This window comes from Biomphalaria glabrata, chromosome 2 (genome assembly GCF_947242115.1).
Source record: "Biomphalaria glabrata chromosome 2, xgBioGlab47.1, whole genome shotgun sequence".
NCBI classification, from domain to species: Eukaryota; Metazoa; Mollusca; class Gastropoda; family Planorbidae; genus Biomphalaria; species Biomphalaria glabrata.
Window position 1 is genome coordinate 15,950,308 of NC_074712.1, and position 14,975 is coordinate 15,965,282.

General features: G+C 33.4%; 1 protein-coding gene across 5 annotated transcripts in view; it reads right to left on the minus strand.

The window, feature by feature from the left end:
* The window catches only part of LOC106069135 (katanin-interacting protein-like), a 36,341-nt gene that overhangs the window by 7,168 nt on the left and 14,198 nt on the right, over positions 1 to 14,975 (minus strand). For all 5 annotated transcript variants that reach the window (XM_013228734.2, XM_013228733.2, XM_013228732.2 and 2 more), the window contains 11 exons: positions 14,369 to 14,873; positions 10,292 to 10,412; positions 9,380 to 9,610; positions 7,364 to 7,410; positions 7,131 to 7,248; positions 6,905 to 6,933; positions 4,505 to 4,648; positions 4,213 to 4,318; positions 3,972 to 4,116; positions 3,412 to 3,609; positions 1,424 to 1,561 (listed from right to left, as the gene is read on the minus strand). In XM_013228734.2, the coding sequence (XP_013084188.2) occupies positions 1,424 to 1,561; positions 3,412 to 3,609; positions 3,972 to 4,116; positions 4,213 to 4,318; positions 4,505 to 4,648; positions 6,905 to 6,933; positions 7,131 to 7,248; positions 7,364 to 7,410; positions 9,380 to 9,610; positions 10,292 to 10,412; positions 14,369 to 14,873 (1,782 nt within the window). The remainder of the gene's footprint in view (positions 1 to 1,423; positions 1,562 to 3,411; positions 3,610 to 3,971; positions 4,117 to 4,212; positions 4,319 to 4,504; positions 4,649 to 6,904; positions 6,934 to 7,130; positions 7,249 to 7,363; positions 7,411 to 9,379; positions 9,611 to 10,291; positions 10,413 to 14,368; positions 14,874 to 14,975) is intronic.

A 14,975-nucleotide genomic window follows, 5' to 3' on the forward strand; every position in this document is an offset into this window, starting at 1 on the left:
AAGAAACAATGCAATCAATAGATATTTTCGTTGAGTTTAGTGCCTTCAAACTCAGATTGACCAAATAAATGATCCAAAGTATAAGACACAAGCGTACAAATTTAATCAAATATTTTAAAAGCACATTAAATAATTCACATGGAATAATGACTGATGACTGGCGACTGACTGACCCCTCAAGGCTCCTTAAATATTACCATACTAAGATAATAAGGATAGTGGACTTCCTGCAGGTCATCTAATTAAATACCGGTATGAGAATGAAGAAGAAGCTAATTATATGTTGTGTGCTGTCAAGTGCGACATAATACACACATGTGACAATCATCATTTACTTGCATCAAGATTAGCTTTTTGAGGTTACACTAGAGAACAATATAAATCTCTCTCTGACCACTTTTGTATATTTAATAAACTATAACATTCTAATCAGTCACTAAGCATCTACTTACATTTTTCTTAAAACAACCATTTATTTTTTCCTTTAGTTACTTAATCCTTAAAACACGTAAGGCCTCTAAACATCGGAATTGTAATTCCATTGGTTTGCACTCACTGTAAAAAAGCTCAGCACTTTAAGGGTTAAGGGTTAGGGGGTTGGGGGGGGGGGGCTGAGAAGTTAAAGCAATAGAAGATCTTCAGTTCAAACCTTAAGAGAAGCTGAGCTTTTAAGGCTAGGAAAACATTTCTTATTCTGTTAAACCAGTGTTTCCCAAACTGTGTTCTGCAGAAACCTAGTGTTCCACAAACTACTGGAAAAATTAACTACTAGGCCACCACCTCTCTTAAAAAATAAGCAAAATGTTCCAGTAAATACTCAGAAAAAGGGAAGTGTTCTGTTAATGAAAAAGTTTGGAAATACAGTGTCCAACCTTTTGATGGATGCTTGTGTCTGTTAGAGAAGCCTGATTGTTGTACTAGTCATATAACACCCTTCATTGTTATGGTTGACTTTTACATTACTGTCCATAAAGTCTCAAAGGAAAACAATATAATAATGAGTCATCAACAAACTCAATATGAGTGAAGACTTGAAAGGCTCCAATGATCTCTTGAGAAAGCCCTGAAAAAAACCCTATGGTTGTGAAGGATGCGTGTATGTCACCAAGAGCAAATGTGTTTTTGTTGAAATGGACTTAGCAAGTACAGGACATTTGAGAATATAAGACCTGATTTTTCTCTTCTTCCCTGCAGTGGAGACACAAATTTGGCCAGAAATATGCAAAATATGAACACAATGGATAATGGCCAAATCTGCACTGTGCTATAATAGCTTGTTTACATGCCTATCACCAAAACCATTTATTTATACCATTAATAGTAATAAATATAAACTAAAGAAACTTTGACTAAAAGATATTTATGAAACAACCAGATCCCCATCAAGTTAAAAACATGTTTATATCTCTCATACAAAACTTACATCTCCAAAGGCTTCTGTGCCTCCTTCAATGCCACCACAAGCTCTTGCAATTTCCCCTTTAAAAACTGTGGCACCATCCAATGTGATGATCACATCTTTAGCTCCACGAAAAGAATGAATTCGAGATTTATTGTAGTTCTGAAATATAAAGGCAGAAAATTGTGTATGTGTTAAGATGCTTATATAAGGTTCACAACCAGTATAGAGGACAGCATAATTTATATCTATACATATAGACATATAAAAGGTACTATATTAATTTAGTGTAAGCATTTAAATTTCTTTTTTAGTTGTGGTCTTAAAAATGTTAATAGTAAAAGGACAGGAAAGTTTTAATACTGTGCATCTAGTTAAGTCTATTGCATCAAATTTGACATGATTTGTTAAAAGTTAATAATATTAAAACTGTCCAGGTACCAAAATACATAAAAATTCTTTATAGTCTATACAATTAAAAAAAATTTATATGATAATGAAAAATAAAGAAAAATAACTTTTTCTAAGCTAATAAGTTAAATCTAAGAAATTCTGTCCCTCCTAATTGTTTGTATTTGTTTATTATTTTACAATTAATATAGAAACAAAAAAAAATGTTTTTTTTTATTAAACACCAACTTTGAAATGTTAGAAGATTATTGGAAGGATAAACATTTAAGTTTCAAACAGTCAAGCACTGCTACTGTAACTAAATCTAAGTCTCTGATATATAGAACCAAGATGAGAATCTAATCTACAAGAGTTTCAAGCTCTGACAATGTAATGTAAAACCTCAGTGTTTTTGTCTGTCATGGTGAAATCAAACAGCATGTATTTACATGCAGCCTATCCAAAAACAGCCATCCAAGTATACACCGATGAATCAGCCTTCAAAGCCACCATCAATGTTGGTCTTGGTGCCTTCCTGGTCTTTCCCAAAAATAAACACTTTGAAATAAGTGCACCCTGTGGCGACTACTGCTCAAACTTCCAAGCTAAAATTGAGGCAATCACCATAGCTTTGCAGACAGTTGAAAACAAATTATATGAAGGGATACAACCACCATCAGATATTGTTGTCTTTACAGACTCCCAATCCACTCTTCAAGCACTTAGCAGCGCCTCAAAAAGCCCAAGAGAGTTGTCAACACTAATAGTGATAATACACCATATGATGACAAAATTAAATATCAACATCACATTATAGTGGATCCCTGGACACATTGGCATCATGGGAAATGAAAGGGCAGATAAGCATTCAAAGACAGAATCATCTATGGAACAACCAAATAAACCTATTAACTACCTCACCCTAAGTTCAATGTTAGTCAACAACCACAAAGAGAAGTGGCTCAACCAATGGGCATCAGGAAACACAGGCAGAGCCATGTACAAAGAAATGACTACGCCTAAAAAACTGGACAGTATTAACTTCCTCCCCCGCAAAGAACAATCTACAATCTTCCAACTAAGAACAGGACACACACCACTATTAAATTACCATCTGAACAAAATGAACTCCACACAACTCCCCCCTTTGAATGCCCCTTCCTAATCCACCTTAGGCAGACCCTACTTCCACTCCAGCCCAACATAACCAACACCCTGTACGGCAGTGCTGAACAACTGAAGAAAACTGCACACTATTTTTCCTTGGCACAGTCTGCAAAAGAGCTGACAGCTCAGTAGCAAAAAGCTGGCTAGAAGAAAAAGAAGAAGAACATGGAGCCTATTCACATTTTCACAAACTGCATTTTAAATTCAAGGTTTTTATCTAACCATGTTTAATGTCAAGCTCTGTTATTCGTTTTGTTTTCATAGATATTAGTTTGAAAAATCAGAAACTTAACTAAAACCTTTGGACTATTAGATCATTGATCTGTTGTAAGAGAAGTTATTGGGTTTTGGAGTTAAAAAAAGATGAAGACAATGACTGCAGCTATTTGTTTTCTTAAGGAATCAAATTATGAAGAAGTGTAAAACAAACTAATAATAAAAAAGATTGTACTGACCCATATTCTCATTAGGGCTATTTTGCAAGGCTTGGAGAATGTAAGGTAAATGGTATGGTCTTTTCCTGCAGTAAAGGGAGCCAGCCACATGTGGACATCATCTCTGGTGCGGTTGACATTGTCAATTAGGTTGGTCACAACACGAGGATCTCGACTGTATTCAGGAAGAATGTTTATGTCACTGGGATTGGCTGAAATCTACAATTAGGGAGAACAGAACAAAATTTAATTCTTTTGCAACTAATAAAACGTGTCTTATAAAACTATAGAGAAAAATACTGTTTTGAAATGAACTATACCAGACAATTGAACTTTTTCTGGTATGTTAAAAAAACAACAATGCAACAAAAGCTGTCTTGAGATGTAACAATCCAATAGGGGCATGAAAATTATGCCTGAACCTATCTTTATCATTTTAGCTTCAAAAAGGGATTTTCTCTGGTAGAGAAATATAGTCATGGAATTAATAGCATACAAAGTCTATATGTATTAATTGGCAGGTTAGTAACAAAATTAAATTACATACAGATCAACTATTTTCCTGTTGACTGCACTAGTACCTTTGTAATGACAACTTGCTCCCCTTGACTAGAGAACACTTGGATGCCTGTCAATCCAACATAATGATGGTCACCCCAGGTAGTTTTAATGTTGATCACCATCTCCTTACCACTGGGCAACTCAGGGATTGTGAACTCTGAGTCACTGTTTATGTAAAGAAGATAAAACCATTCATTGCTTGTTACATGTACAATTTTACTGAAGTTAAAAGTGAATTATATTATGACGCAGCCAACTTACTCATCTGACCAACTGTCAACTGGTAAAGGTATTCTAGGAGGTGCAGCTGGTATGACAGCTTCTGAACTTTTAGCTTCAGGTTTCAAGTATTCATCCAGTTCATCATCTAGTTAAAACACATTGAAACATTGAAATTAACAGCTGCGCACACAGTATCAAAGTAAAGAAGACTATATGCTTATCTCCCATATTAATAGAAACCCTGCTTATCTTCTATATCATTAGAAACTAACTCCCATATCAATACAAACTCTACTTATCATCCACCCATATCAACAGAAACGCTGATTACCTCCCATGTCGATAGAAACTCTGCCTCGATGAGACTTGTTGAAAAAAGACAGTGAGCCCCAGGATTCCTCCAGGTCTGCTTCTTTTCTACGCCATTTGGCTCGAGTCTTCTCCACTTTCTTCATGGGAAACAGCACATCATCTTCTGTAGAGAATATTCTTTATATAGTATTCTTAGTACTTTAAAACCACAATCTCCACCCAAACTCACAAAATGACCCCACATCCATAAGGTTGTTCCTTTACAAGGTCCAGAGGTAAGACAAATAAGGTAAAATAAAGTTTCGTTTTGCGAATCAGCAAACACTATGGGTGATGATGGAGAGTTACAGACAAGAGTGTCACATGAGCAGCATACTGACCAACTACCTATGTGCAAGTCTCCAACAAATCAGGGGCGGAGTGGCTATATGGGCAAACGGGCAAATGCCCGGTGGGCCGGTACCAAATGGGCCGGTCTGGTCGCGACCAAGGAAAAAAAAAATTTCAATGCATACAACTTTAAAAAAAGTGACAGCAGCAAGACACAAAGGCCCGAAAACGTTTTCTTGTTTTTTTTTGTTTTTTTTTAATTCTTATTACAATTAATTTTGTTTCAAATTCAACAAGAATAAAAAAAAAAACAACAACACTATACACTGTACATATTATCATTTGCAAAACGTTAGACCGTACTTTCTGCTATGAGGAGAGATATGGTATAATGCTCTACTTTCTGCAATTTGAAAAGAAAAAGTAAGTTTCTTTTTGTTTATTTTTAATAACAGATCTAAAAATACTACACTTACGGCTTACAAAAAAAATATTTAATTAAAAAATAAATCTAGATCTAAATCAATTCTTATACTATTATAATTAATGGCAAACTTATGCTTAGTATGAAGTCATTAATGATGAAAATTATTACAATAATTTATGAAGCGCTGTCACATCCGATATTTAATGAAAGAGATTTATATTTTAAATAATGGTTCATGGTATATTCATATACAAATCGCGTTTTGGAGAATGTACTAGGATGAAGCAAGAGCTAGTGCCTCTCTAATCGTTCTGCTTTCTCTTATCTTTTAATGGAATGGGTTGCCTGAGTCAGCCAGGAAAATCAAAGATTTAGCATATTTTAAGTCAAAAATCAAGATGCATGACTAGATTGGCACATAAAATGCGTAAGACGTAACAATCTTATTTTTTGAAGAAACGTCTGTAATCTATAAGTAATACCAAAAAGCTTCAAACTCACTTGGCTTCTATTGTATTGTTTATAGTTTTCAGACTACATACATGTATAAACAGAATACATTATGTAATCCTATGAATGCATACATCCAGTTTTCAATGCGTTATCAATCTTTATATATTTTGTAGAGAAGTACACCTATAATATAACACATGTACGTAGCTGGGAGGGGAGAGTCGTCAAACCATCACTTGCCTCAGACCTCATTGTCTGAAAGGGAAACTTTACTTACTGCCCCAGTGCAGCCAACTTAAGCAAACTACAGTCACCACATTTCATGAGCGTAGCCAAAATGGGTTTTGTGGTTACCCTCCCCCTCCAATACAAAAACTAAAGCATTTTCTACCAGTCGCTGGACTCTTTTTGAATAGCAGATTTGGTTTTTGAATTTTTTTAGTGGAAGAGTGGCTAATTGCACAGTAGATACCTCAAAATATGCATTTTTAAAGCTTAAAATAACGGAAATAATGCTTGGTTCCGGGGCTTTGCCCCGGACTCCACTGGCGGGAGCGCTGGGGGAGCTCACAGCGCCCCCCCGGACTCCTTAGCTGTCCTTTGGCGGTGTGTACTGTCTTTCCACTAATTATAGGAAGAGAGTATTCTAGGGTAGAAAAAACTTTTGAAAGAATGAAAGATCAGAATGTAATGAAGATTAATAACGTATACACACACACTAATATATATATATATATATATATCCTATATATATAAATTGCGGAGTAGGGTAAAAATCCCCCCCCCCCCCGAAAATATATGACATGCCATTTGTGGGCCGGTTTATATGGTAATGCCCGGGCCGATTTTGATACCCAGTCCGCCCCTGCAACAAATGTTAAGCACCAATAGTAGATCACCACTCCCCAAAACAGATCAATGTTTTATTTATATGTTACAGAGGTTTACTAATATACAAATAAGAAATGAAGCCTAAATGTTCATCAAAGTGAGAAAAAGTTGTTATTACATCTAGGTGGTATTAAAAAGAAGAGAGAAAGAAACTGAATTGAGACACACAGTGATATATTTTTATTATGAGTCAGACTGTCCATTCACAAGGAGCATCATATGAAAATGTTAAAACTGAGTGATTGAGGAGTTTCCAATTCTAAATTTCCTATAACATTATGTTTTCATGACAACCAAATTAGCACACTATTGGCCTACCTTCTTGAGTTTTATTATCCTTGTTTGTACTAGAGGAGTAAAAATAAAAACATCTGTTTTATTCATGAAGTCTAGACATATACAAAGGATTTTGTTTTCATAACAAAACACTTCATATTAGTTGCTAATTAAAAGAGCAGAGCTAATAAATATACTTTGCATTGTATGCTAATTAAAAGAAAAACACTAGAACTGACATGCTAATTGAATGAACTAACATACTTACCCACTTTGTGAAAACCTTTCAAACTCTTCATCCAGTTCCTTCTGAATATCTGAATCCTCTTTTGTTTTGTCCCCTTTACCTGAGTGTCTAAGTGCTGCAGCTTTATCTCCAACATTGTCTGAGATAGGAACAAATATATTTGGTTGTCATTCATACAAGATTAACAAAATGACAAGTAATGTATTGGCCTCAATTAGTTTGGTGACAGCATCAAAATACAATTTTCCACTCACCAGCTCCCTTCAGCCATGTTGGGACTGCCTTTTTTCTTTTATTTTCACTAGGGACAAATAATCAAGACATTTATTAAACTTTTTTCTTAAAGTATAACTAGAATGAACTAAGATATTTAAAATTGGAATATCATTCTTATCTTTAAATTCAAATCAGATGCTTATTTTAAAAAAAGACTAGGTCCCATAGCTAGGTCAGGACATCTGAGTCAAGTCTTCTGGTTGAAGAATTAATACATGCATTTTATTTTTAAAGGTATTTTGAAAACATATACTGCATTAAAAATGACGAAATAAAAAAAATGATCAAAATAGTGATGACCTTAGGACCATTGTCAAAAACATAAGCTAAGATTGCATTTTCATGATATCCTTGAGGCTGCAAAGACCTTTCTGCAGGAACAGTACCAGGAAAAAAGAATTAGAGGTCGAATAAAGAAGAGATGGGAAGGAATGGACGAGTTTGTCAATGACAGAGAAATCCTGGCAAAAGTTAGAGAGGAATGGAGAGAGACAGTAGACAGATCATGTGTGACTAGTGTAACAGACTAATCAACAGCTGAATGTGATTTTGCAAATGGTTTTATGAATAAAATCTGTTTGTACAGCTGTTAGACTATAGAAAACTTTAAAAAATACAAAAACAACCTTATCTTAAAATTAATATTTTTGTGTCCTATGTATATTTATGTTAGTAAATTCATTCTTTTGAATTCAAGATTTCAAATGTGTCCATTAATTAATTTCTGAGCGATTTGAGAGAAAGTGTTATTGTATGTTTTTCCTTGAATACACAATAAGAAGTAATATATCCTTTAGGCATGGTATACAAAATGTATTTGCTATAACAGGAAGCAGAAATTCCGTATCAATAACTAACTCATCTAGCTACTCTATGAAGCAGGCTATAGCAGCAGAACTAAAAAAGACATAGCAGGAAAGAATGAGCCTTAGCACTTGCCTTAGAATCCACACTTGACTTTTGGGTAACAAAAGAGTTCAAAAGCCGGTGACCGGTCATTTCATCTTTGGTCAATTCATCCCCACATTAATATTTTTTTCTTAGTCACTGTGTAATTGTACTGATAGGGCATTGATTTAATGAATCATTTCATCAAATATATAAATATGTTTATTTAGAATGTTTGATGATTTTTTAAATAGCTATTATAGGTCTTTATATCGTTCCCTCTTCTCTCTTTATTGAAAAATGTAATAATATATGTAAATAAGTAGATATATTGTAATGCGGGGTTTGTATTTATTGGATGTAGGGATGTCACTATTATCCTGTGTATATTGCAGAAGTAATGATCAAAAGCCAAGGTGTGGTGGAAGTAGTGGAAATCTTTTGAGAGACGGGAATGATTAGAATACTTGTGATCATTTCGCTGATAACTTATCTCCTAACTGCCTTCTTTTACTATCTTCATTTGTCAATAGTTCTTTCATGAATATGGGCTCTTCATTTTTTACCATGATAATACAGTTTTATTTATTCTATTAAATGCTAACTTTGTTTCTCCACTAAAGCAGATTCATATCACCGATTTGTTTTAATCCCCGTTTTAGCATTAAAGATATAAATTGTGGCACTGAAGAACGTCCAAGGAAGAAATATGCAACACTGGCCTAGCAATTACAAAAGATGTAAAGCAATTCGAATCAATGTGGCTGTCTTCTGTACTTACTATCAATAGCCTATCTATCTTATTGATTTTGATTTTCATTAGCACTATAGATGATAATTTTTTTTTTTATTATGACATTAAATAAAAGTTTTATTTAATGTGTTACATTTTTGTAATGAAAATAAAAATTATTATTTGTTGGATAAGAGGTTGAAATGACCAGGGGATGAAAAGACCAGGGATGAAGTGACCGGGGATGAAATGACTGGGAACCCAAAAGCCACATGTTGGCACAGAATTGTCTTTCATGTCTCTTTTCATTTAACATCTTTATCGCTAGATATTTTGATGTTAAGCATTTCAATAGGTTTAGAACTCCACTCACCTTTGATTCATATTTTTGATTGAGTCCAAAAGGTCACTGTCTCTCTTGTCTGAGGCCTTATCAATTTTAGCCAAGTTGGACGGAGGTGAAGACAAGTTTGGGGAGATGTGAGGCTCTGATCGGGATGACTTGGGTGACATTTTAGTCTGCAAGGTGGATGATCTCTCAAGAGATCTCGAGGATGAGCTATCTGACTTGTGTGTTGGGGGTAGTGGGGGTTTGGACTCAGAACTAAAAGAAATAAAATATCAATAGAGATGTAAATTTGCTGCTTTACTTTTAAAAAACAAAGAAAAAAAGCAAAAGTCAATCAAATGTTAGAATTATTAACATAAAAAGACAAAGAAATTAATAAATAAAGTGAATAAAAATTACCGAATGTTAAAAGCAAAAAGTTATGGAAACAAATGATTCAAAAATGTTATATTTGTTTCAATTTATGATCAAAGTTTTAATACAGATTCTTGATTCTTTTATATTTAAACATTCTTATGAAATTTTGACTAAAAAAAAGTTTAGTAACACCCCGACCTTTGAACTACATGAATGAAATGAATAATTTTACTTTCTAAATACAAAATATTTTTTTTAGAATTCCATGGAGGCAACTAGTTTTTATGAATGACTGATGTGATTATGCTTTATTTATGAATCAACTTTAATCTGGCCATAAGACATGCTTAAGCTGAATTCTAAAAATTAAATAACTCATAAAGCAACTGAAAAAAAACTAACAAAAAAAAAAGGTCGCCAACACAAGCTGTTTTAAAATACTTTAATAAACTAAATTAAATGTACAAAGATAAAATGTTCTAAAATCAAAAGTGGGCATTAAAGTTAAGTCCCTGAATTTGCCAGAGAATGTTCATATATTGGTGTAAAGAACTAGACATTTAATGAGATTTGCTCTACCTGTCATTATTGGACTTTGAGTTACTGTCATTGTCATTGGACCTGCCATTTAAATTGGCAGCCACTCTTTTACTTTTCTTGGGCGTTTGACCTCTGGACTTCTCAGGCATCTTGACATTGTCTAGAGAATAATTCAGAGAATTATCTACGTGGCAATAATCATGAACATCTTCATATCTCTATAAAAATGCAGACATAATTTAGCAGTCAAGTTCTCTAACCACTCAGCCATCAATAAGTAGATATATTGATATAATATAAATTAATTTAAAATAACTTTAATTTAAATTGTGCCATAAAAAAAGTGTATAGTAGTCTAAAGTTAGTATGAAACAATGATTAATAATAAGATGAAAGTCCCCTGAGTTTTAATTAACTATAGCACATACTTTTTTTTTTTATTCACTTTCCAAAAGATACATTGCTTAAAAAAAACAACTAATTTTATGGTATCACAACAACAAATGAAAGAACTTTGTTCAGAATTGTTCATAGTCCTTGGTTTCCTTTGCTTGTCCCTTTTCCAGCCCTAGACATACAAGCCACATGGGCTTTCATCTCAAACGAAATGCATGATCTTCAGATTTTTGAAGGTCAGTGTCTTTTTTTACTAGTAATGTCCAACGGTTCTAGGACACATACACACTGCCAGGGTAAACAACTATCTTATATAAAAATAAATGGGCTACAGAAAAAAAAATACTATCAAGTATACAAAAACCAATGACATAAAATAGCTCAAATATGGTCAAAACATTTTGAAAAAACAAAACAAAATAATGCCTGCTTATAAAATAACCATGTGGTAAAATGTCATCTATGAATCTCACTAAGACTGTATCAAAAAAAACATACTCCAATATAGTCCTTACTATTCAGTAAAATTAAACAGAAATAGAAACTAGATAATCCTCTTTACAAAGTTGTTCTTACATAGTGAACCATTTGAGTATTTGAAAAGACAAAAATTGCAGACACTAAATAGCACCAGACCAGCTGTTATAAAGCCATGTTTACTTTCTAGTCTCTTAAGCCAGTGCTATAAAAAGGAATGCTGAGAACTATTTGTCTAGCACAATACCAGTGAACAGCTTTAATACATTTATTGATCACAGCAACTTTCACTGGCAGCAGGCTATTTATAGACAGGACTTGGAAAGGTGACACTGCAACCAGAGCTGTGCATATCATTAAAACATTAACTGTGGCTTATAGAAAGTAGACCAAAATACAATACAACAGACTCAAGTATCAACAATTTACTCCAGGACAAGATTTAAAAAAAAAAAAAAACCTTTTCACTTAGTAGTCTCTCTATGGAAACAAACATTCTGTTGTATTGGAATATTTTATAGTTTCCAGTTTTGTAAACGTAGCATTTTCCAAGCAAAAAATATTATAAAATGGTAGAAGAATGATGATTCACTGATAGACCTCAAAGAAGAGAAGTCAATTTATTCATTGGTTACATCTCACTGAGACTCACTGAACATAAGATTGAATACAACTTTCACAAGACAACCTTCATTAATGAAACTTGATCAAAGAAGTTTCATTTATAAAGATGTTGACTGTTGTTTAAAATGTAAATATAACTCTAATTACCAAAGTACTGAATTTAAAAGTTCCCCAAACAGACCCTCCAATCCATGAAGCAAATTATGCAAAGCCAACTTTTTCCTATGAAAATGAACATTTTCCCACTTAATGTCAATTAGACTTTGATGGTCTCAGAGATTTTCATATTTTAAAAAAAAGTTTACTGCAGTCTAAAAGTACAACTTTTAGTGTTAAGCCCCCTGAAGATTACTTGGTAAATAATAGTAAGAAATTGAATTTAGTTATTTTAGCTACAAGCCCATAATTTAAAATGAAAACAGGAGTTCATCAAAGCTACAATGCTTATTAAAAATGTAACAGAATAAAGAATGAATTTTTTTTTTTTTAAATCTAAATCTGATATGCTTACTCCAAAAGCTGATCAGGCTGCTGCAGAGTGAAAAATTTAGTCCCTAATTAAAGTCTGTGCTCCCACAGAGACAAAAAAAAAAGTACTTCCGTGCCCAAATTAGCCAGCTAGATAATATAGAGAAGCACTATAAACTAAGTGAATGCCTGCATTCTAAGCAACAGAAATGCATTCCTCTGGCATCAGCAGAACACACTTCATCATCAGGTCAAATAGAGTCAAAGAGGGGATAAGTGCTAATACTGAAGTGTGAGAGACAAGTTGTCGATTTATCTTTGACTTGTAGCAGGACGCTTTGGTCATGCAGAAGACATTAAGAAAGCAAAGATACAGTGTTAGTGATTTGAAATAAAAACAGAATCACAATGGAAAATGCCTTTTTTCTAGAGAACATATTTAGTCATAATTGTTACTTACAATTTTTCTTTGAAGAAATATCTATAATTTATAAGATAAAATAAAAGCTTCCAATGGGACAAGATATCTCATAATTTAATTTTTAAGCCATTGATATAATGTGAAAGAAATCCGCTCAATTCAACACAGAAGAAAAAACTTCCCATTGGATCATCAAGAGCAACCTTTTTAATAAGAGACAGCAACACTTGTTTCTTGACAAAAATTACATGAGCGTCACTAGTGCAAAACATTATGTAGGAATTTCAGAAAATCCCCTGGTCCTTGTGGAAGTTCTCAACAATCAGCAATAAATTATGGACAGTTGCTTTGCATTCAATTTTCTAACAAAAAAAAAAGTCATCCAGAAGATTATTTTCCCACCAAGAAACATTAAACAGTCTTAAGATATCTCAGTTATTCTCTGGTGGGACAAAGGAATGGCTTTTAGTTGCAGAGCAACATATTCCTGTATCATTGTCATTGTCCATTAATGCAGGTAGTAATAATCAAAATTGCTTTTTTTTTGTTTTGAGTAATGAGATAGAAAACTTGATATAAAGTCAATACAGTACTTGATAATAAGTCATCAAATTTACTCAGGAATTATTGTGAGACAAATTGGTTTTTTTTTAGTCTCTTACATTTTTTTTTAAAAGAAAAAGTTTCACAAGAAAATTCTGAATCTTGAATTTCTAAAGTTTGTTTGACTTCATTCTGTCTGGAGTTCATGTTGTGAGGAAACACAGTGATGATTCTTTGTCATCAACAACAATGTTGGCGGAATTAATTTGTCTGCATTCATTGTCATACTTTTGCATCAGGCCTGAATATGTTGAGTATGAAAAACTAAAAAAATATCATATTCGTTGCCCATCCCTCCCTCCCCCATTAGTCCGGATTGCTTGAGTAATGCAAAATGAAAAAGTGTTTATTACATTTTCAGTTGTATATATTATTGTCAGATTATCTCTCACTGAAATGGCTCAAACCTAAATGTCATATATACAAAATAAAGGCATAAGAACTGATAATTTTCTTATTAGCTTCATGCACCATTGTGTTAGCCTTAGACCATGTATCATGTAAAAAAGACTAAGTTAAGAGGTATATTCTCTAGGAGGGGTATTCTCTTCAAGAACTCTATCTGGGTTAAGGTTACAAATAAAATATAAACAAAGGTTCCCCACTACAACATGGTTGTGGGCTAAATGGAAAAGAATCAGAGGTTTCTGCTTTTTATGTTACATTAGCCACAAAGCCTTTTTACTAATGATCTCCTAAATCCTAGAACAAGTAAAAATAACAACATGCTTTTTAAACCTTCAAAATTAAAAAAAAAAAAATGAAGGATATTAAGCTTACTTTGGCAAGGCTAAAGGCAATGACTATAAGCATTCAAATCTGAATGTGACACGTTTTTGAATACATCTTATAAATTACAGACATTACTTCAAAAGAGAAGATAATTATGTATCTAACAACCAAGACAAAGACAACCAATTTTCAGAAATCAATACTTTACACTTACTCTGAAATGTGTGATTACTTTTGTTAAAATTCAAAGAATCTCTTCCCATAATATATAGCAACAACCAACAGCAAAACTATATGATCTTTTACTGCATTACAGAAGTGATTCAAGAAACAAGACATGCAGGTTAGTAAACAAAAAAAAGTGAATGATAAAAACTAGCATATGAAATACTTGCCTTGTTTTTTAGGAGGTTCTATTTCTGGACTGGAAAATCCAGAACTGGCAGAACCTCTCCTTGGTAAAACTGTGGCACGTAACAAAGTCCGAGTCTCACTGCGAATGACCCCTTCATCCCCTTTCTCGTCAATTGGGCCACTGGCTTTAGTTGAGCCAGAGGAGGAAGCAGATGACTGAGACGATCTAGATATACTGCGAAATGCATGATGGCTCCCTGATGGAGTAAGCCCATAACTGTCTGTCTTAGTAGGCGATTCTGAAGCAGGGGAGGTAAGTCTGGGACTGTTTTTTGATAGAAATATTGAGTTCCCTCCTGATTTACTCAGATCAAGAGAAAGCCCAGATTTGGAAAGAGATTTGTTAGCTTCTGATTGGTTGACTGAAAATACAATGTGCTTGCTGTAATCAAAGATTTGATTCCCACATCCTTTATCAACCTCCCCATCAAATAAAAGTTTTCCTTTGAAATGGATACATATATGTCGTGCTCCTATGTCCAAATTCTGAGGAAGAATTATAATGCAAAGTTTTTAATAACAATACAAATATAAACAAAATTATTATTTCAAAACAATGAATTTCATTTGAAGCTAATATTAGATGAT